Source organism: Salvia miltiorrhiza, chromosome 4, assembly GCF_028751815.1.
Source record: "Salvia miltiorrhiza cultivar Shanhuang (shh) chromosome 4, IMPLAD_Smil_shh, whole genome shotgun sequence".
NCBI classification, from domain to species: domain Eukaryota; kingdom Viridiplantae; phylum Streptophyta; class Magnoliopsida; order Lamiales; family Lamiaceae; genus Salvia; species Salvia miltiorrhiza.
In genome coordinates, this window is record NC_080390.1 from 29,176,089 (window position 1) to 29,196,654 (window position 20,566).

At 37.8% G+C, this 20,566-nt stretch overlaps 4 protein-coding genes across 8 annotated transcripts; 2 read left to right on the forward strand and 2 right to left on the reverse strand.

Annotated features, from left to right (window-relative positions):
• The first annotated feature begins 4,707 nt into the window (after positions 1 to 4,707).
• Positions 4,708 to 10,032, forward strand: LOC131019651 (leucine-rich repeat receptor protein kinase MSP1-like). 5 transcript variants are annotated; one of them, XR_009100362.1, is made up of 10 exons: positions 4,756 to 6,088; positions 6,169 to 6,461; positions 6,556 to 6,682; positions 6,757 to 7,036; positions 7,122 to 7,251; positions 7,384 to 7,470; positions 7,595 to 7,814; positions 8,095 to 9,009; positions 9,103 to 9,407; positions 9,504 to 10,032. XR_009100362.1 is itself a non-coding variant. In XM_057948240.1 (8 exons), the coding sequence occupies exons 1-7, from the start codon at positions 5,068 to 5,070 to the stop codon at positions 7,787 to 7,789; spliced, it is 2,133 nt and encodes a 710-aa protein (XP_057804223.1). In that variant the 5' UTR covers positions 4,756 to 5,067; the 3' UTR covers positions 7,790 to 7,814; positions 8,095 to 10,032. The 5 variants fall into 5 exon arrangements, 1 of the variants encoding a protein (XP_057804223.1); XR_009100363.1 differs by having other exon boundaries at positions 8,095 to 8,126; positions 8,243 to 9,407; XR_009100365.1 differs by having other exon boundaries at positions 8,095 to 8,126; positions 8,284 to 9,407.
• A 1,768-nt stretch (positions 10,033 to 11,800) lies between these two features.
• Positions 11,801 to 14,654, forward strand: LOC131019652 (probable serine/threonine-protein kinase PBL2). Its single transcript, XM_057948241.1, has 7 exons — positions 11,801 to 12,935; positions 13,043 to 13,323; positions 13,412 to 13,538; positions 13,678 to 13,960; positions 14,047 to 14,176; positions 14,246 to 14,332; positions 14,403 to 14,654. Exons 1-7 carry the CDS (start codon positions 11,948 to 11,950, stop codon positions 14,511 to 14,513), a joined length of 2,007 nt encoding a protein of 668 aa, XP_057804224.1. The 5' UTR covers positions 11,801 to 11,947; the 3' UTR covers positions 14,514 to 14,654.
• A 2,909-nt stretch (positions 14,655 to 17,563) lies between these two features.
• On the reverse strand, positions 17,564 to 18,849 carry LOC131023251 (pto-interacting protein 1-like). The gene is made up of 6 exons (XM_057952793.1): positions 18,658 to 18,849; positions 18,451 to 18,577; positions 18,114 to 18,378; positions 17,904 to 18,018; positions 17,756 to 17,821; positions 17,564 to 17,659 (listed from the first exon to the last, which is right to left on the reverse strand). Exons 1-6 carry the CDS (start codon positions 18,847 to 18,849, stop codon positions 17,564 to 17,566), a joined length of 861 nt encoding a protein of 286 aa, XP_057808776.1.
• A 103-nt stretch (positions 18,850 to 18,952) lies between these two features.
• Positions 18,953 to 19,921, reverse strand: LOC131023252 (receptor-like protein kinase ANXUR1). The gene has a single exon (XM_057952794.1). It carries the CDS (start codon positions 19,919 to 19,921, stop codon positions 18,953 to 18,955), a length of 969 nt encoding a protein of 322 aa, XP_057808777.1.
• Between the last annotated feature and the right edge of the window lie 645 nt (positions 19,922 to 20,566).

Below are 20,566 nucleotides of genomic sequence, written 5' to 3' on the forward strand. Positions count from 1 at the left end.
ATCTTGAGATACACCAAATGGATGTAAAAACGGCATTTCTAAATGGAGATTTAGAAGATAAGATATATATGGAACAACCCGAAGGGTTTGTAATTCCCGGCCAAGAAAACAAAGTTCGTAAACTTGTCAAGTCTTTATATGGACTTAAACAAGCTCCCAAACAATGACATGAGAAATTTGACCAAGCAATGATGTCAAATGGATTCAAAATCAATGAATGTGATAAATATGTGTACATCAAAGGAACATCCGACAACTTTGTCATTGTCTGTCTCTACGTTGATGATATGCTAATTATAGGTAGCAATAATAAAATCATCGTAGAAACTAAGGAAATGTTAAAGAAGAACTTTAACATGAAAGATATGGGATTAGCGGATGTGATTCTAGGAATTAAGATCCTTAGAACACCCGAATGAATAGTCTTATCACAATCTCACTATGTTGAGAATGTGCTTAAGAAATTCAAAGCTTTCGATCTACCTCCGGCTAAAACACCTGTTGACTTAAGTATACACTTAGCCAAAAATCGAGGAGAACCCGTATCACAATCGGACTATGCTAGAATTATTGGAAGCCTAATGTACTTATCAAATTGTACAAGGCCGGACATAACATATTCTATTAGCAAATTGAGTCGGTTTACAAGTAATCCTGGAAAGGATCATTGGACCGCATTGATAAGAGTGTTGAGATACTTAAAACACACAATATCTCATAGTATACACTATTCGAGATATCCCGCAGTTTTGGAAGGGTATTGTGATTCCAATTGGATATCCGATACTAAAGACTCTAAATCTACAAGTGGGTTTGTATTTACCATTGGTGGAGGAGCAATATCATGGAAGTCTTCTAAGCAAACTTGTATAGCCCTATCTACAATGGAATCGGAATTTATTGCTTTAGACAAAGCCGGCGAAGAAGCCGAATGGTTAAGAAACTTCTTAGAAGATATTCTCTGTTGGGAAAAACCTTTACCTCCGGTTATGATACATTGCGATAGCATGACTGCCATAGGGAGAGCAAAGAATAGTTTGTATAACGGTAAATCTCGACATATTCGTCGAAGACATAATACCGTTAGACAATTGATCACTACAGGAATAATGTGCATTGACTATGTAAAGTCAAAAGATAATATTGCGGATCCGTTTACTAAAGGTATTAATCGTGATCAACTGTATAACGCAATAAGGGGAATGGGATTAAAATCCACGCATTAAGAACTTTCATAGTGGTAACTCAACCATGATGACTGGAGATCCCAAGAACATGGTTCAATGAGAGAACTAAATTATGGAAGTTCAAGTTGAGCACTTGAAACTTTCAAAATCCATTCTCATAGCTGCTCAAGTGCAAAGCCTGCAGCTTGTGGTAAAGGGTAAGCCGTCAAAAGCTTTTAATGATTCCTATAGCCTTATTAGGTGGAGTATGGCAGGATACTCTTTATAGGAGATCACCTATACAAATGAAGAAGTGGGGCCGCTTCAAATTATCGATAACACTTGTGAATCCAAGAAATGGTCCAAGGCCATAAATGGACACAACGTAAGAACGAAAGATATCAGATCTATTATTGTGTGTATGTTGTTGACTTGGTTTACACAAAAGTTGACCGGTTTAAGACCTCGCGTTCACCGAGCAACAAGTAAATCCGATGGCATTACACTAAGGAAGGTTCAAAGCTAACAACTACCTATCCTGATGCAATAATAGGTCGTCGGGACTTAGTTTTTGCATTTGCATTAATCATCATTCATGTGGGGGATTGTTGGAATAACTAGCTTATTTAATGTCATGATTACATTGTAATTAATGATATTAAATGATATTTTTGGAATCTACATGTTGAGTAGATTAATTTGGTATATTTACTTGTTCAAATCTGTAAAGAATTGAATGAGTAATTAATGCCCAAAGATATCCATGGTTCGGACCACCTGTTTGCCCAAACAGTGCACGTGGTGACGGTTAAGGACCGAAGAGACACGACGGTTCGGACCACCTGTTTGCCCAAACCGACGTGGCAACGGTTGAGGACCGAAGAGACACGATGGTTCGGATCTGTTTGTCCGAACAGGGCACGTGGCGACGGTTCAAGACTGAAGAGACACGCCAGTTCGGACCTCCTGTTTGGCCAAACAGTCACGTCAGTTCAAGGAAACCTCTGGACTACTATAAATAGGGCCCCTCCAGAATGAGATTAAACACACCAACAAATTCAGATAATCAATTTGTCATATTAGTTTAGTTTACATACTCAGTCCCGAGTATCAAGCCGTTTGACCGGATAGCGAACTCCTAGTGCTAAGGACTCGTCTATCATCCCGAAACCGTTGTATCTTGGGGGCAATTACTGTAGATCCGCGAGCACAGAGCGGAAGTAAATTTGCCTTACGGAGAGAGAATTTATTCTCGCCTCGGTTCTGCATCCTTACATTTATCGTCATTCTATTTTCTACACTACCAAATAACAAAACCAAGACTTATAGAACTTGTAGAAGCATAAATAGATATGGGACAAAGTCATCAAATCTCATACTGCCATAGTTATGATTGAAGGCACTGTGCGGTAGATGATTTTTAGTATCAGATTTGGCATTTTGAATGTTTGCATCTTTATCGTGGGTTGGTACATCCAAGGAAGCATGGCTCAACAGATTACCATTGAGCTTAGCTTCAGAACTCTAAGGAAAAACGTCTGGATAACATAGAAGAGCAGCAACAACAATGTTTGCCAGATCTTTGATTTTGACTATGCATGTACAAAATGCAACAAAGTAAATATAAAGAAGAGACAACCCCAAAATTGGTTCCTGAATGTATACGACTCAGATAGTCACAAACAGATTCATATAGACCCATAAAACCATTAATTAACCAAATATAAAGAGCTCATAACAATTTCCAGAAGTGTAGAAAATTAAAACACACATATAAAATAGGCATACAAATAGAAATGGTGAGTATGTACTTTGATTGCTTCATTCCTAAATGATGGGAGAATCAACGAAAATATCAAAAGCCTCATAACTTCGTCCATTATTAACCTCCCAACATAAGGGATTCCGACATAAACATCACTGAAATAATAGAGATTGTCTTCAATCTCATCAACAGCAGAAATAATGAAAGATGAAAGTTCTGCATTTAGGCTCCTATTAAAGAAATAATTATTCGTGTGAGCAACAATATAAAGAATCACATTAGTTGGAAATATGAGTGGAAGAGAAACAGGAGCTCCGTTCTACATGAACAAGGTGGAGAGTGTTATACATCTGTTCATGCAGACTGATCTCAGCCATTCATTCTCAACGGCTTAGATTAGCAGCTTATCTTCACTTCTATTTTCTTTACTGATATATTTTGTATAAGTGGGAAAATAGTGAGCTGTGAATTAGTGGAAGAGAGAGAGAAAAGAAAGTGAGACAGTTAGTGAAAAAACTGCCATTATTGAGTGAGCTCGATTGTGTGAGAATTCTTTTTCTTTTCGATTGATTCTCAGTTTCTTGTGAGAGATTCAATCCATTCTTGTGAAGTAATAACATCTCTTGGTAACCTTCATATGGATGTAGAATCAGCAATGATTCGAACCACGTAAACGCTTTGGTGTTCTTTCTTTTCTGCGTGATAAGTTTGAGTTTTGTTCTTGAACAGCAAATATGTTTTGTGTTGCTGCGGATCTGTTGTAATCGAGTAGTGAGAATCTCGATTGAATCAAGTGATTGTGATTCACAATATCCGTTCCACATAAAAAGGATTAGTCTTGACTCAATTCTGTTATTTGCAAGATCGTTCACTTAGTCCTGTGATTCTAAACTCCTGATTCAAATGTTGCATTCTGATCCTAAAATTCTTCAATGTCCCCAGCTAGCCTCTACAGAGTCGATCAAATCACTATATGTACATAAACGACGTATTTCCAAATACCTAATCATCACAAGAGCTTTATTTTACCTTACTCTAATCAATGTTGAAGGGAGTTTTTACATTTTGGTTGGTCATAAGGAAATTCACCCTTGCACCTGGTTGTATTGTTGTTGGCATAGACACATCTGCAATACGAGCAACGAAAACAGCGAACAATGAATGTCAAGCAGAGAGGGAGATGAGCTTAACACCTAAGAGAAGTATCATATAGTAATTACCATGATTGAGAATCATTTGTTCAATTAAATTTGATCTAATGTCCCAAAACAACTTCCCCCGGGTATCAAAAGTGCATATCAAAGTACGAATTGCTAGGATATGAAGTCATTTAAGGGTCAATTTATAATTTCGAGAAAATACCTAGGAGCTTACTTAATTTCTTACAATTTTATTTTTTTGAAAATCGATTTCCAATTGGTAACAAGACAATGGATTGCATCTTGAAAGTTGATCGAACATTGAAGGGTATATTAAGTATGAAGAATCTAGCAGTAGATTCCGAATCTTCTAGTTAGATTAGGATAAGCATTAATGCACCGTGTTACATGACGTGTTTTAAATATTTGAGTATGATTTTATGAAAATAAAAAAATTGAATATGATAAAATAATTCAATTAACAGAATCTTAACACGCCTCTAAAAAAAACTCTTTAACACGAAATCATATTTATAAACCAAATTATTATTGTCTTTTACTTTCTAACGATGTATTTAGACTGTGAGTATTAGAAATGCATGGTGGACCCAATTTGTAATCCTTTGAGCAGTTGGTAGCGCTTGAATGTCTGATTCAGACTTGCAATGTATTAGTAAATTATTTCTTCCGACCACACCACTTTACTGGAACCCGAAGCTCAACACATGATATTTAGTAATATAATATGTTCACGCCGCTATCAGCCACAAACTCCCAGAGCACTTTCCCCTCTTCCAGTCACAGACGAAAACCCTTTCACGGCAACTTCATCATGCCGGAGAAATTGTCTGAGAACAATCCCTCCCATGAATCACCATTCCCTTTTCCAGTGAGTTAACTAGTGAGTTTCTGCAAGCCAATTATGCTTCAAACTTCAAAATAACCTGGATTGAATTGAAGCTCAAATCCGGCATTGCAGCCAACTTCAGCTGAAGAGATGGTAATATCCTCCGCGGAACAACTTTGTCGTCGATTCACTCTAGCCGAGATCCAGTCAGCCACCGGAGATTTCAGTAAGGAGCGTCTTATCGGAGAAGGTGGCTTTGGTGAAGTTTACAAAGGCGCCATCGATGATGGGTCAAAGATGGTGGCGGTGAAGCGGCTAAAGCGGCTCTCCGAACAAGTGCAGCCGGAGATTAGTGAAAAGCTACTTAAGCAGGGGTTCCTGAGGGAGATTGAAACACTAAGTAAGCTCCGGAATCGTTATGTTGTCTCTTTGATTGGATTTTGCAGTGAGCAGGGCGAGATGATTCTTGTTTATGAGTACATAGCGAATGGAACGCTGGCCGATCACCTCCACAAACCGTCGAGAAACGGCCGCTCCTCGCTCACGTGGACTGAACGTCTCGATATCTGCATTGGAGCTTGTCGAGGTCTCGATTATCTTCACAATTCCTGCCCCGACGGCTCAATTATACACCGCGATGTGAAGACCTCAAATATCCTTCTAGATGAAAATTTGGTACCTAAGGTTTCGGATTTTGGGTCCGCCAAACAATTAAATGCGGATAACTCAGAGAGCTTTGTTAGCACGAGTGTCATGTTCTCGCGTGGGTATCTTGATCCATGTTTTCTGGCAACTGGTGAGCTTACTATGGCTAGTGACATATATGCTTTTGGGGTGGTATTGTTGGAGGTATTGAGTGAGAGACGAGCACATGATGATCGCCTTCCTAGGAAAGAATGTCTCCTCTCCGATTGGGCTAACGAAAAAATTCGGAAGAGAAAAGCTCACGAGATTGTAGCTTTGAATTTGAGAGGAGAAATCTCGAAAGATTGCCGCAATAGTTTTTTAGGGATCGCCATGAGATGCTTGCATCCAGAACCAGAGGGACGGCCGACAATTACTGAAGTTTTGGGCCAGCTTGAGTCAGCTCTTAGGTTACAGCAGCAGAGGAAAATGCCAACACATAGATTTTGGCAATTCAATGCATCTCCAAAAAGAGTTATACCATCAGGTAAAAGTGAATTCTTTCCATTTATTATACATACATAGCAACGGAAACATTTAATGTTGTAGTTTATGATCGTATCACAGAATTACCACATGATGATGAAGTAGATGCATTAGAGCATGAGCATGCTCTCAATATTCTCCCGGTTGCTACCCCTCACATTCCAGTTGATGGATCAGAGGACACACAGAATGCTGATATCCCTGCCATTCCGCTGACTGAATTGCAGGACATAACTGATGATTTTAGTTCCGAGTACTTGATTGCTAACGGATCCAGTGGTGGCAGTTTATACCGTGGCGTCCTGAAAACCGGACAGGTTGCTGCAATTAAAAAGCTCAACAAGATGTTGTCAGACCAAGAATTTCTAGCACAGGTTTGGTTGCCAAAAAGACATTATATCTGCTGATGTCTCTGCGGAGTGAAGAACTTTGGGAATAGCTAAGTTGCTTTTTTATATGTTATGTTAGGTATCAGTAATATCTGGCCTGCAGCATGAAAACGTGGTCCAGCCCCTAGGTTACTGTATGAATGGTGATCTGCAGGTCTTAGCATTCGAGTTTGCTTCACGTGGATCCCTACATGATATTCTTCACGGTTCGCTCCTTTTTCTTGATTATATACTCCAACACATATGCTGGAATACTTATACATGTTTTTTTGTGCAACAGGTAGACTAGGCCCCAAAGGCGTAGAAATGGAGCCAGGTCCAGCTCTGTCATGGGTACAAAGAATCAACATTGCAGTTGGGGCTGCAAAAGGATTGGACTACATCCATGAGAATGCACTAATTCATCGTAGCATCAAATCTAGCAATATTTTACTTTTTGAAGGTGAAAATGCTAAGATAAGTGATGTTAGTCTGTCAACTGCATACCCTTGTAAGGCGGATCGTGGTTATGAACCTTATCCTTTTCCGCTTCCCTCGGGTTGTTGTTATCACCCCCCAGAGTATGTTCTGTTCTTGAGTGTTCTCTACAGATGAAGAGAAATATTAGTCTGAATTTGTACTAACTGCTCTTATTTCTGTTGCTAGATGTGTATTGACTAATCAAACTCAGAAAGGTGATGTTTACAGCTTTGCTGTGGTTCTCCTTGAACTCTTGACAGGTCAGAAACCTTTTGACTCCACACGGCCACCGGGACAGCAGTTCCTTGCAATATGGGTATGCATTTTTTCTCAATGTTCGGGATATTAATTTTCTGCAGCTCTGCTTGAGTTTATAATAGGGTGTTCACACATGGTTGTTTCAGTTTATATTGTATATGCTGTAATTGAAAAAATTCTATAACACCAGGCAACACCAATGCTCAGCAAAGACGGGATAGAGGAGATCGTGGATGCTAGACTTGCAAAAAACTACCCTTCTAGTGCAGTTGCAAAGGTAAACTCAGTTTTTTCGCTGATTAGTCTCTTTCTAAAACTGAAATTGTGTTTGTTCTATATACATTAACTTTGTTTTCCTAGACGATTGAATAGTCATGAATATGATGATTTGCTTAAAACAGATGGCTGAAGTTGCTGCATTGTGTCTTGCAAAGGAAGCTGATTCTCGACCAGACATGAGCACTGTTTTAAGATATCTCAAGAAAGCTTCATGGGAAACACGAACTTATCTCCAAAAACATCAGCAGCAATCTCAGAGAGTTAAGTCCGCATTATCTCCTAAGGTTGCAGCAGGGCCTTCAAATTCTTCTAGATAACTGAACTGGAGATAAAGGACTACAGGTATGGCTTTGATTAAGATTTCTAGAACATAATAATTGGTTTCCATTTATTAGTTGCATTTCTCATCTGGATTAAGTGTTATTTTATTAGACCTTAGTGATAAATTGGATCCTGAGCTTCCAATTTTGGTGGTACATTTGGATTAATCTCTACAATCATAGTAAATCAAGGAGTAGAAAGATTAACAATTTGATGGTTTCTGTTTTTTCCTTTTTGCCGCTTCATCTCTCATTTACTTTATGCCGATGATGTTTTGCTTTTTGGTTGCGCTTCTACTCAGAACTGCCATTCAATGATGAAGATTTTGCAAAGGTATGGCGAGGCATCTGGTCATGTTTACAATCCTGATAAATCCACGGTTTTTTTTGGTTGTGGATTACTTCGGATTGTAAGCGCTCTCTTCTTTGTATCTTTGGCTTTTGCTGCAGTCAGCCTGCATTCATTTTCCTTGAAGTTCCTACTCTATCAGGCAGGGTTATGGGCATAAGGGATGGAATTCTGTCCAACTTTCATGGTTGGAAAGGAGCTCACCCCTCAATTGTTGGCTGGGTTTGTCTTGTGCATTTGATGATCTATATGTGGCGCTTCATTCTGTGTCCCTCTACTGGGCCTAAATCATTAATTAAAAGAGATGGATTGAGCTTGCTGCAATTTCATTTGGACGGGGAAGGTTGCCCAAAAGCAGTATGCTTCTGTTCATTAGGATCAGACCCGTGCTTCTAAGGAGGACAGGCAGATGCTTCGCATTGGTTGGCGTATCTTAACCCAAGACAGCTCAACTAATCGGGTTCTTGTCTTATGAGGTTTCATTATCTCACCATGGACTGTAGGCCTATTCGTCGGGCTTCGTCGACTGTGTCGTTGGGCGTGGCTTCTTCTGTGCAGTCTCTGTCTGAGTATATGTTTTGCGTCATTGGTGATGGCCGTTCAATGAGCTTTTGGCGGGACAATTGGTTAGTTACGTTACATGCGTACTGATAAGTTTGAGAGGCCTTTACTTCTTCATGCTCATTTGTGTGAATCCATTTCGGACTATTATTATGATGAGAAATGGCATTTTACTGATGATTTTCTGGAGGCTTATCCGGATGTCGGTTTGGATATACTTGATATCCCAATAGCTCACAGCAGTGATTCAAGGGCTTGGATTAGATTGAGTTTAGGGGATGTTCTTCCTCAACTGGCTTATCATGAGGTTTTGGAGCATTTTCTTTCAAGTTCGTCATTGTATTACTCGTTGGGGCCTCAATTTAGAATGTCTTCCAGCTGAGATGATGTCTCTTGGCAGGGTTTGTTATAAAGAGGCGGAGTCTGTGGACCATCTCTTTTGGCATTGTGATATCATTTTTTGTTGGTTTGGTTTGGATGGGACATGATTTTCAGGCAGCAGCTGCAAAGTCTTTGGCTTCTTGTAGTGGTTTGCGCATAAGAAGATTCGTTTTAACGATGTTAAGCTGTCAGTCAGTGAGGGGGTTGACCATATTAAGGAAGCTGTAGGGTGAACTCGGTGCATGGCGGAGGGATGCGGCTTTGTAGGGTGTTGGGCTGCTTTCATTGGGCTTTGCATTTGAAGCTGAATTCTTTGAAATTAGGGTGATTCTATTCACAGCCCCATTTTACTCTTTATAGCCCATTATTATTTAATAAAATATTAAAATTATTAATATATGTACTATTTTATCCTTATAGCCTCCAATTTAATTTACACGGATGAAGCACTAAATCTGAAGAGAGAACTGAGCGTATCCTCTGTGACGGCGGGGAGCCTGTGCTACGGCGCTACCACCATGACCAGCAGGCAGAGGCAGCAAGTGTGGTGGTGGGCTAGGTCCTGGAGCCGACGCGATAACCGCCGTTGTGGAAGAAGTAGAGAACGGGGAGGGCGGCAGCGCGCGGGGGTGGAACGTGGTTTGTAGATGCGGAGGTGGAGGTTGCGTTGGTTGTAGTATAAGCAGTCTTTCCAGACGGCGGTGCCGTCATCTTCCACTTTGGTGGGGAATTGAATGTTGTTGCAGGAAATGGAGCCGTCATTTGCAAAATTCCTTCACAATAATTTGATAATGAGGAACTGGCCTTCAACTGTTTGCCCAAATGGAAACCTTCAAGATTGTTATTTTAGAATGAATTGAATTAATTTGGAATTGAATCCCTATTGTGAACCTTCAAGATTGCTATTTTAACCTTCTGAAGAAGAGATGATGTCTTATCTTTTCCAAAATGTCTTCTATCCTTTCATTCGCATCATATAAAGAGTATTCGTAATTGAAGTCTTGAAGCCTTAAGAATTTGTAATTCAAGGCTTAGAAGAAATTATAATTAAATCTCACGTATTCTCTTAAATTCTCGAGGCTACGGATAAAGGTATACAACATGTAAATTAAATTGGGGGTTATAGGGGGTAAAATAGTATCTATACTAATAGAAAAAGAGGCTAATCATTCTATGGGATAATTTGGGGATTGCCTATTTTACCCTTATTATTTATTTTGTATTATATATTTATAAAATAAATCTATTTGATATATATTTATTTGTCACCCAAATCTATAAATAATATTTTATATTGTAGAACCAAATATATACATAAAACTGTTGTCAAATTAATTAGATCAAAAATTTCTTCTCTACTTAGGTCCAATATTGTTGTTTCCCTCATCTAATCTAATTATAATTTCTAAATAAATCCCTAATATAATTGGTATTTATACATCACAATTCGTTTTTCCCTAAAAAGAAGTTCATCAATTAAAGCAACGATCAAGGGGATTCCAAAATCTTATCGCATTAGAATTCTATTTAATTTATTACATATTTTATTTTAAGGTTATTTTACAGTATTATATATTTATAAAAATATATTATTAATTAGATATTACACTAAATCTATGTGATATATATCTAGCTATTGATAAGGCTTATAAATAAATATATTCATCCAATAAATTATCTAATGAAAGTAATAAATTAATAGATTTTCTAAAATAATAGATTATTAAATAAAATAACATTAATTACACGTACAACGTACGTTCTTTCTGCTAGTATATATAAATGATTTTAATATTTTATTAAATAAATGGCTATAAAGAGTAAAATGGAAGCTATGAATAGAATGACCCTTGAAATTATTGATGAGAAAGGGTGTTTGAGTCAGATTCTATTTACGTTGTGAGCTTGGTTAGCTCTAGATCCTCCAAGGTTCCGTGGAGATTCAGATTCGGGGGTAGTCGTGTTTCTTCAAGCTATGGAAGTCCTATTTTTTGGGCTTTACTACCATGTTTTGGGTCGCGTATGTGGCTATCGATGACCCATTTCTTCGGGCCGCACGGGAAAATATTGGATGGATTGTACGATTATTATTAGGGTGATTCTATTCATAACCCCCATTTTACTTTCTATAGCCATTTATTTAATAAAATATTAAATTTATTAATACATGTACTATTTTATCCCTAAAGCCCCAATTTAATTTACATATCTTCATCCCGTTAAAATATCATCTTTTCTCGTACCACAGTCAAATCTTAAGTATCATATATTGACCCATCCATTTAGATGCAATTATATGAACATTAAAATTAATATCAATTTTTTTTCACTCGTCATGAGTTTACAACCAAGTCTTTCATTGTCTCTGTCTAGTAAATGTAAAAAAATAGTCTCATGTGAATGTGAATTATTTTGATTGTGAATTTTTTGTCTATATGTGCAATATGAAATTTGTTGTCATGATTATCTTGAATATATTTAATAAAGTCACAAGATAATGAACCAATATTAGTCTATCTTAAAAAGTTATGTAAACAATAAGCGTAGTAATTTAAAAATCTTACTGTATAAATTAAATTGATTACCAACTATTCATCTTCGCCTCATTTGGAAAAGCATTTTTTTTTTTTGGAAACAGGAAAAACATTTTTTTTTATTTTGATGAAGGAAAAGCAACTTTATAAACAAGACTCTTTTGTAGTTTGTTGCTGACTATAGTCATGTTGAATTTTCAGAGAAATCAGGCTCGTCTACTAGATGTAATGATAGACCAGAAACTGAGATGTGTGTCAACTCCCCATTTTCTGTCACGGCATTTTGGTCTCGCTCCCATCACCAATGTCCACATAACTTGAGCCGTAAAGATGACATCATCCACGCTTTGTCGTCAATTTTCACTGGCCGAAATCCAGTCAGCCACAAGAGGTTTCAGTGACGCATATATTATTGGAAATGGTGGATTCGGTAAAGTCTACAAAGGCCTCATCGATACTGAGTCTGTTACCGTGGGCGTGGCCATCAAGCGGCTCGCATCAAATTCCAACCAAGGGGAGACTGAGTTTGCTGCGGAGATTGAAACACTCACCAAGTTCCGACATCGTAATCTAGTGTCTCTGATTGGCTACTGCAGTGAGCAAGGAGAGATGATTCTTGTTTATGACTACATGCCTAATGGAACCCTAGCAGATCACCTTCACAAACTATCGAGGAGTAGCGACCACACCTCAACAACTCTCTCATGGATTCAACGACTTAAGATATGTATTGGAGCTGGCCGAGGTCTGGACTATCTTCATTCCGGTTGCTCCATCATACATCGCGATGTCAAGCCTGCAAATATCCTTTTGGATGAGAATTTCACAGCTAAGGTTTCAGATTTTGGGTTGGCCAAACATTTAGGCCAAGATTTCTTACAAAGTCATGTCCTCACAAACGTTAAGGGTTCATTTGGGTATTTTGACCCAAGCTATTTTACCAGCGGCAGACTTACTAAGGCCAGTGACACTTATGCTTTTGGGGTAATTTTATTGGAGGTGTTGAGTGGGAGACCAGCGGTTGAGCAAAGGCTTGGTGAGGATGAGTTGTGTATGAGAATGTGGGCTCTGGATAAAATTCAAAATGGAAAAGCTGAGCAGATTGTAGCTTCGAATTTGAAGGGAGATATCTCAGAAGATTGCCTCAAGACATTTGTTGGGGTTGCTAAAAGATGTTTGCATCGTCAACCAAAGAAACGACTCACAATGACCGGAGCTGTAGCCCAGCTTGAGTTAGCCCTTGAACAACAGGAGAGGAAAGGGATGACAACACATAAATCACAACTTTGGCCATTTTGGAATAGAGTTATACCATCTGGTAATAGTGATTTCTTTCTATATATAGATAAATTACAAATATTTATTAAATGTTCAAGTTTTGATGATTGGTGTTGAGATTTGTTTATGTCGGGTATGGTGACACAGCATCAACACAAAAGGATGAGATCAATGAGGTTGAAGATGAGATGCAGCCAATTGCTCCCCCTTCCTTACGAGTGAATCATACTGTTAATATGGTGCCAATTTATGTCCCTTCCATTCCATTAGCTGAAATAATGGACATGACAGATGATTTTAGCCGGAATTCTTTCATTTCTAATGGATACCGAGGAAGAGGAAGTGTATTCCATGGGGTCCTGAAAAGTGGACAGGATGCAGCAATTAAAAGGTTCTATCTGTTGCGAGAACATGAATTAATAGCACAGGTTTGGCAATAGACATATATTGGCCGATATGAATGCAAAGTTTATAAATTTGGAATGACTAATGTAGCTTGAAAACATGGTTTTGTAGATCTCAACAGTATCTAGGCTGAAGCATGAGAACGTGGTGAAACTAGTTGGTTACTGTTTGGATACTGGTCTGAAGGTGTTGGTGTATGAGTTTGCTCCACGAGGCTCCCTGCATGAAATTCTTCATGGTTGGCTGATGTCTTTTAGATTATTTTGTTGTGAAAAATATCATGTTTGAAGAGGAATCCTTTTTTGCATCTTTCTCCCTAAATATGCAATCTTCATGTATTTGAGTACTTATATACACGTATGCCTACTTTGAACTAGGACGACGACAAGGCATGAAAGGCTTAGAGTTGGAGTCATGTCCGGCTTTATCATGGTCCCAACGAATCAAAATCGCGGTTGGAGTTGCAAGGGGATTATCCTACATTCATGAGAATGCACTGATTCATCATAAGATCAGATCCAACAAGGTTTTACTTTTTGCTGATGAAACTGCTAAGATAACTGATCTTTATCTATCAACTCAATGCTCCTATTGCCGCACCGTGCCATTTATGGAAGATCGTCATCCTAGTGTCCTCTCTATTGGTTATGAGCACCCAGAGTACGTATATTTATGAGTTTTTTAGTGATGATGAGAAGTAGTGGTTTGAATTTATGCTAATTTATTGCTGTTATTTGGGGTTGTAGACAGAGTAAACACACTCAGAAAAGTGATGTTTACTGCTTTGGTGTGATTCTGCTTGAGCTCTTGACAGGTTGTAAACCAGTTGATGTTGATCACACACAACGAGCAAGGCGGAGGCACATTGTGCCTTGGGTATGGAGCTTCTTTCTCTATTTCTTTTTGTGTTTCTGTATCATAACTTTCAAAATGATATGACGCCAGGCAAAACCACAGCTCTTTCCAGAAAAGATACACAATATTGTCGATGCTAGACTCAAATCAGACTACCCACCCAATGCAGTTGAAAGGGTAAAGCATTTGTTTGGCTGATTAATCTCTTGCATTTCATTACATGATTATGATTATTTGTTTTAAACAGATGGCTGCAGTTGCTGCATTGTGCCTTCAAGATGAAGCTGATTTTCGTCCAGACATGAGTATTGTTGTACGAACTCTCCAATCCATCTCCATGGAACCAAACCACAATTAATATTTTGAGGGAACGCTTATTTTGCATAATTGACTATTTTTATCTTTGAAAGTAAGATTTCTTCAATCCCACTTTTTGAATGGAATATAAATGAAGGGCCTTGGGTTGGGAATATCCAAAATTTCAATTAATCTAAGAAAATTGCTTATTTGATTTTCTTTCCTCAATTATAGTTATTCCGTTTTTCCAAATTTTCCCTATATTAAATAATATTTTGAGGCATCGGAAATCACATTATCACTCAAACTACAAAATTATTTCAAACGAAAATATAACAGGCATATTTGTAAAAAGATTTTGATGTACAACTTTCTTAGGTCACAGTAATCTTTGCTCCAAAATTCATAGAGTAAAATACACTGTTTGGACCTTATTTCTCAACGTGATGAGTTAGTAAAAAGGGTGTGCAATGTACTACATTACATGTTATTTGATTATTTTGATTTCATGATTGATGATTTGATCATTTGCTGCATTGTGTCTTCAAGATGAAGCTGAATATCGTTCGGACGTGTATTATTTGAGCAGCTCTCGAGTCCAACCTCCGGAAACCACAATGCTCTCAGAGTTGAGAATGTTGGTGTGCATGGAATGGAAGCAGGGGATAATTTCATAAATCATTATATAATAAACTCTATCTTAATTAGAAAGGCAAAAATCTATTCTATATATATATATATTAAATTAAAATAAACTCTATCTTACGTGTCATCGTATAATCACTTCATTCTAATTTTCCTCAATTTTCATTCATTCTTATTATTTTTTTATAATTTTAATCAATTTTTATATTTAAAAACCATTAAATATCTAAAAAACTCATTAAATATTTATAAATTATTCTATTTCAATTTTCCTCAATTCTCATTCATACTTGTGTATATATTTATAAATCTGTGATCAATCTCTACATCTAAACTTAACTTGGGGAACATGTAATTAAAGGCAAACGAATTTTAGAAAAAAATGTAGGCAACAAGTTTCTTATAACTAGAATGATGATAAGTCCATCTGATTTCACAAAAAATTCTGTCAGCTAGGTTCCAGAGAAGACAATTCCCTGTGAATTTTTGTTTTATTATGATCATAAGCAAGAGTTAGAGACAATCTCTTTCAAGCGTATGGTTATACATACTAAAACCTGTTTTCAGTCATGAACAACTGTACGTGGAAATCTCAAGAGTAACTAGACAATTAAAATAGGTCTAAAAATTTTAGTATCAAATGAGAATGGTCATACGCATGACACAACAACTAACGCGTGTATGATAAAATTTCCAATAAATTAAAAGGTAATTGTAAATTTAAGAATGTATTCAAATTTTGAAAGCTGAAGTCATAATTGATGTATTATTTAATTCATTTTGTTTTAATATTTTTCAGTAACTGATTGCAGCCACATACATCTAATTTAATAAAATTTAAATAAATGTAGCAGATTAACAGTTTATCTCTTAATATTTTGTAGGTCAATAATAAGATATCTAATTTAAGTCAACTTTAAATAAATACCATATAGTATTTTTTATTTTAAAATAATTTATTCAATATTTTATTTTAATAAAATAAAACATCACAAAATTATGTAATAGTAATAGATTTTCGTCGAATTTCGACGGGCCACTCGCTAGTGAGAATTAATTAGAAAAGATTAAAAAAAAGGTATAATTTGGAATGAATAATGTAGGTTTAAGACATGGTTTTGTAGGTTTCAACAGTATATAGGCTTAAGCACGACAATATGGTGAAACTAGATGGTTATTGTTTGGATGGTGATCTGAAGATGTTGGGGTATGAGTTTGCTCCACGAGGCTCCCTACATGACATTCTTCACGGTTGGATCACAATAGTTGATTTCTTTAAGATTATTAAGTGCCGCCCTCCCGTGAAGCATAAGCAAGTTCTTTTGGGCACGAGTTTTAAGAAATTTGTATTTTATGTGTTAAATATAGTAGGTGAAAAAGTAAAAATGTGAATGAAGGAAAAAACTTTTGCTATATAAAGAAAGTGCCCAAGCTTCATGGGATAACCCGAAAATGAAAACTGCTCAAACTTCGCGGGAAGGAGAAAATATTCAACATAACAAGTTTGAAGAGGAATCCTTTTCAGCATCAGGTTCCTTAATATGCAATATGCAATCATTTTAGCTTCTTCATGAACTAGGACGACAAGGCATGTTGGAGCCATGCCGGCTTTATCATGGTTCCAAAGAATGGAAATCGCTGTTGGGGTTGCAAGGGGATTATCCTACATTCATGACAATGCATTGATTCATCATAAGCAATGTTCTACTTTTTGATGATGAAACTGTTAAGATATCTCTGATCTTTATCTATCAACTCAATGCTCCTAGTGCCACGCTGTATCATCATTTATGGAAGATCGTCATTCATGACAATGCATTGCTCGGTTCAAACAATATGCGCAATATCATCGATGCTACTTGCGCACGGCAGTTGAAAAGATATATAATTTGTTTGGCTGATTAGTCTCTTGCATTTGATTTCATGATTGTGATGATCTATTCGAAACAGATGGCTGCTGTTGCTAAAATGTGGCTTGAATACGAAGCTGATTCTTGTCCAGACATGAATATTATTGTACGAGATCTCCAGAGCATCCTCCCCAAACCAAACCACAATACTGTTTGAGATTTGTGGTCTTTGTATGCATGAAAGCAGGAGAGCTGAAGGAAGACGTCAGCGGAAATCAAATAAATTTCACTTATTTAAATGGCCTTCTTCAGTAGCAATTCAAATTGTGCACATGAAACATATGCTGTAAGCCTGTCATCGAAAAGCAGAAGATTTATATAAAGCAAGCAATGCCAGAGCTCAGAGATGAAGGAGTACAGCAGTGTGTCGATCCTCCAAATGCAAATAAGATGGTCTTTTAGAGAGCCAAAATGGCAACGAATCCCGTGGCATGGGGATGCTACTGCTCTGCACAATTTCCATGTCCTCATTTCCTGAATGTCCCAGCTTTTGCTCTCTAAAGATTCATTTTACATAGGCACAATATCACTCAAACATTAACAATATAAATCCAATCTATTCCAATAGAGTCTGGAGAGATTGTACTACTCCGCTCATGCTAGGCCGATCATCAGCTTCATATGCCAAACACGACGCTGCAACTTCAGCCATCTATGAACATATTCCATGCAAATGAAGAAAATTATCATAATCAAGAAGCAAAAAAAATATCATACTTTACAATACCATAACAAATGATTTTGGTACCTTTGCAGCTGCCGTGGGAAAGTTGTTTCCCTTGAGCGTAGCAACAACATGATCCTTGTGCTTTGCCTGTGCTATATAAGTTAGCTAATTCTTCCATCTTTTTGCATATAAACAAACATATGGAAACAACTGTGTTCGTACTTCATACCCATGCCATAAGCCACTGCATATCCCATGGTTTACGGCCGGTTAGCAGCTCAAGGATCACTACGCCAAAGCTGTAAACATCAGTTTTGCTACTGAACTGCCCATTCAACACACATCTACGTACCACCCAAGATTGGAACACTATGGCGCTTAGTTTGGATTCGGACTCAAAACTCATATAGAGGAAATATGTATTGAGGTAAGAACATACTCTGGTGAGTGGTAAGCTCGGCTTAGGAAAACAGAAAAAGGTAGAGCCTCGTGATAATAATAGTAATATTCCTCATTAGGGCGTTGAATAGATAGATCAAAACAGGCTATTTTAGCAACATTGTCATCAAAAAGTAAGATATTGCAGGATTGAATGTTGCAATGAATCTGCCCTCTCCGGTGAATAAATTCTAATCCTTTTGCAGCTCCTATAGCGATTTTAACTCTTCGCGCCCATGACAGAGTCTGGCCACCTGAAGAAGAAGCTAAACATATGTTTGAAATTAACATAGAATCCCTCTTCCACAATCAAGAAAAAAGTATGAATGGTGGCTTACAATGAAGAATGTCGTATAGAGACCCCAGGGGAGAAAACTCGAAAGCCAAGAATCGAAGATCATCGTGCACACAGTAACCAAGTAGCTCAACCACGTTTTCATGCTTCAGGTCAGATACTATTGAAACCTAAGAAACAACTACTCACTAAAGCAAAAGCAGATACTTTGTTTTCAATGTTGTCATAAAATAAAAATAAAAAAAGTTACCTGCTGAAGAAATTCTTGGTGTGGCTGGTAATTGTAGAGCTTTTCTATTGCTGCAGCTTTTCCATTTCTCAGGATAGCATGATAAACACTTTTGTCACCAATTGCATCTTTGATCAAACGCCTTGAACTAAAATTATTAGTAATAATCTTCAGAACATCTACTGGTATTGCAGGAACAGAAATTGGCTGCATTTTAAAACCTTCTGTTGATCCTGCGGCAGGCACAAGATAATCGCATATAAAATCATCGTAGATCAAGAAAATTTCTTCATGCATAACTAAAATTACAATCACTTTATTTTTTACCAGATTGTTTAACTATGCTGAAAATCGCATTCAACAGCCAGAATTGTGATGATGCTGGCTCTGTTCTCCCCTGATGTTCAAGTGCAAGCTCCAGCTGCACTACTGTTTGAGTCATTGTTGGTCGTTTCATTGGGTTATGATGCAGGCATCTCTCAACAAGCTGGATGAACGTCTTGAGGCAATCCTGTGATATCTCCGACCTCAGATTTGAAGCCACAATCTGCTCTGCTTTTCCCTTACTAATCTTTTCATGAGCCCACATGGTTAAGCACAACTCATCCTCAGCAAGGCTATGATCCACTGCCGCCCTCCCACTCAATACTTCCAACAACACCACACCAAAAGCATACACATCGCTTTTCCTCGTTAATCTACCAGTTGTGAAGTAACTAGGGTCGAAATATCCAAACGAGCCCTTAACACTTGCGCTGACATGGCTGCTTGCCCCTGGCCCTAATTGTTTGGCCAGACCGAAATCGGAAACCCTAGCGACGAAATCTTCATCCAGAAGAATATTCGTGGACTTGACATCACGATGCACGATTGAGCTACCATTGTGAAGATAATCTAAACCTCGAGCAGCTCCGATGCATATATAAAGACGCTGCTCCCACGTGAGGGACGAGCGGTAGTCGGCCAACGTTCCGTTGGCCATGTAGTCGTAGAGGAGAAGCATCTCGCCCTGCTCACTGCAGTAGCCGATTAGAGAGACTAGATTGCGATGTCGGAGCTTTGTGAGGGTTTCAATCTCCGTCAAAAACTCTCGCTCGCCTTGGTTAGACTTTGCTGCTAGCCGCTTTATGGCCACGGCCACTCGCCCATCGAGAAGGCCTTTGTACACGCTGCCAAATCCACCCCTTCCGATGAGATGCGCGTCGTTGAAATCTCCTGTGGCTGACCGGATCTCAGCCAGTGAGAATTGCCGCCCAAATTGTTCGTAAGTTTTTGTTGATGTCATGTTTTTCAGTTGCTCCGCTAACCTTCGCCGCGCCACCGTATTTTTGTGAAAGTTTGGTGCAAATTTGGAAGGCAAGGAATTCAGAGTTGATAGCGAGATGTTGGTGAGGAGGCAATAACTGATCCATGCTTGCTGCGAAATTTGATGGAAACTCCATAAGATTTACCAAAATAATCATATATAACTGACTTTCTACGTAACACACGTGAAAAAATCATTTTCATGAGCAATATCGCATGCGCAACCCTTGCATTTGTACATTAAACTTCACCGTATTCAATGTTTGAGGGTGTACCTTCTTAAATATGGTAATCGAGAGAAGCTAGGTTGAGAAAGAACAACATGATAGAAAATGTAGAGAGAATTGATAATGTCTCTGATATATTTCTTTAGATTACAATGCACCCTTTTATAGTGTAAGGGTGAATCAAATGTCAAACTACAATCTCTTAAAATCAAATACAATCTCTTAAAATCAAAAGCTAAAGATTTTATCGTTGAATTATTATTCATGATCTTTGAATAATAATCTTTGACTTATGCAGATGGTTATTTTCAACACTCCCCCTCAAGTTGAGTAATGGCATTTCCGATACTTAACTTGTCCAGAACTTCTCTGAAGACTTTTGTGTTTACAGCCTTAGT

Excerpts from the sequence above, each read along its gene's own strand:
- LOC131023252 (XM_057952794.1), bottom strand. The coding sequence starts at position 19,921 with ATGACATCAACAAAAACTTACGAACAATTTGGGCGGCAATTCTCACTG.
- LOC131019651 (XM_057948240.1), top strand. The coding sequence starts at position 5,068 with ATGGTAATATCCTCCGCGGAACAACTTTGTCGTCGATTCACTCTAGCC. Across the intron at positions 6,683-6,756 it reads CCTACATGATATTCTTCACG|GTAGACTAGGCCCCAAAGGC; the intron begins GTTCGCTCCTTT and ends TTTGTGCAACAG. Across the intron at positions 7,252-7,383 it reads AGCAGTTCCTTGCAATATGG|GCAACACCAATGCTCAGCAA; the intron begins GTATGCATTTTT and ends CTATAACACCAG.
- LOC131019652 (XM_057948241.1), top strand. The coding sequence starts at position 11,948 with ATGACATCATCCACGCTTTGTCGTCAATTTTCACTGGCCGAAATCCAG. Across the intron at positions 13,324-13,411 it reads AACATGAATTAATAGCACAG|ATCTCAACAGTATCTAGGCT; the intron begins GTTTGGCAATAG and ends ATGGTTTTGTAG. Across the intron at positions 13,961-14,046 it reads ATTGGTTATGAGCACCCAGA|ACAGAGTAAACACACTCAGA; the intron begins GTACGTATATTT and ends TTGGGGTTGTAG.
- LOC131023251 (XM_057952793.1), bottom strand. The coding sequence starts at position 18,849 with ATGCAGCCAATTTCTGTTCCTGCAATACCAGTAGATGTTCTGAAGATT. Across the intron at positions 18,379-18,450 it reads TCTATACGACATTCTTCATT|CTTCTTCTTCAGGTGGCCAG; the intron begins GTAAGCCACCAT and ends ACATATGTTTAG. Across the intron at positions 17,660-17,755 it reads TTCCCACGGCAGCTGCAAAG|ATGGCTGAAGTTGCAGCGTC; the intron begins GTACCAAAATCA and ends ATATGTTCATAG.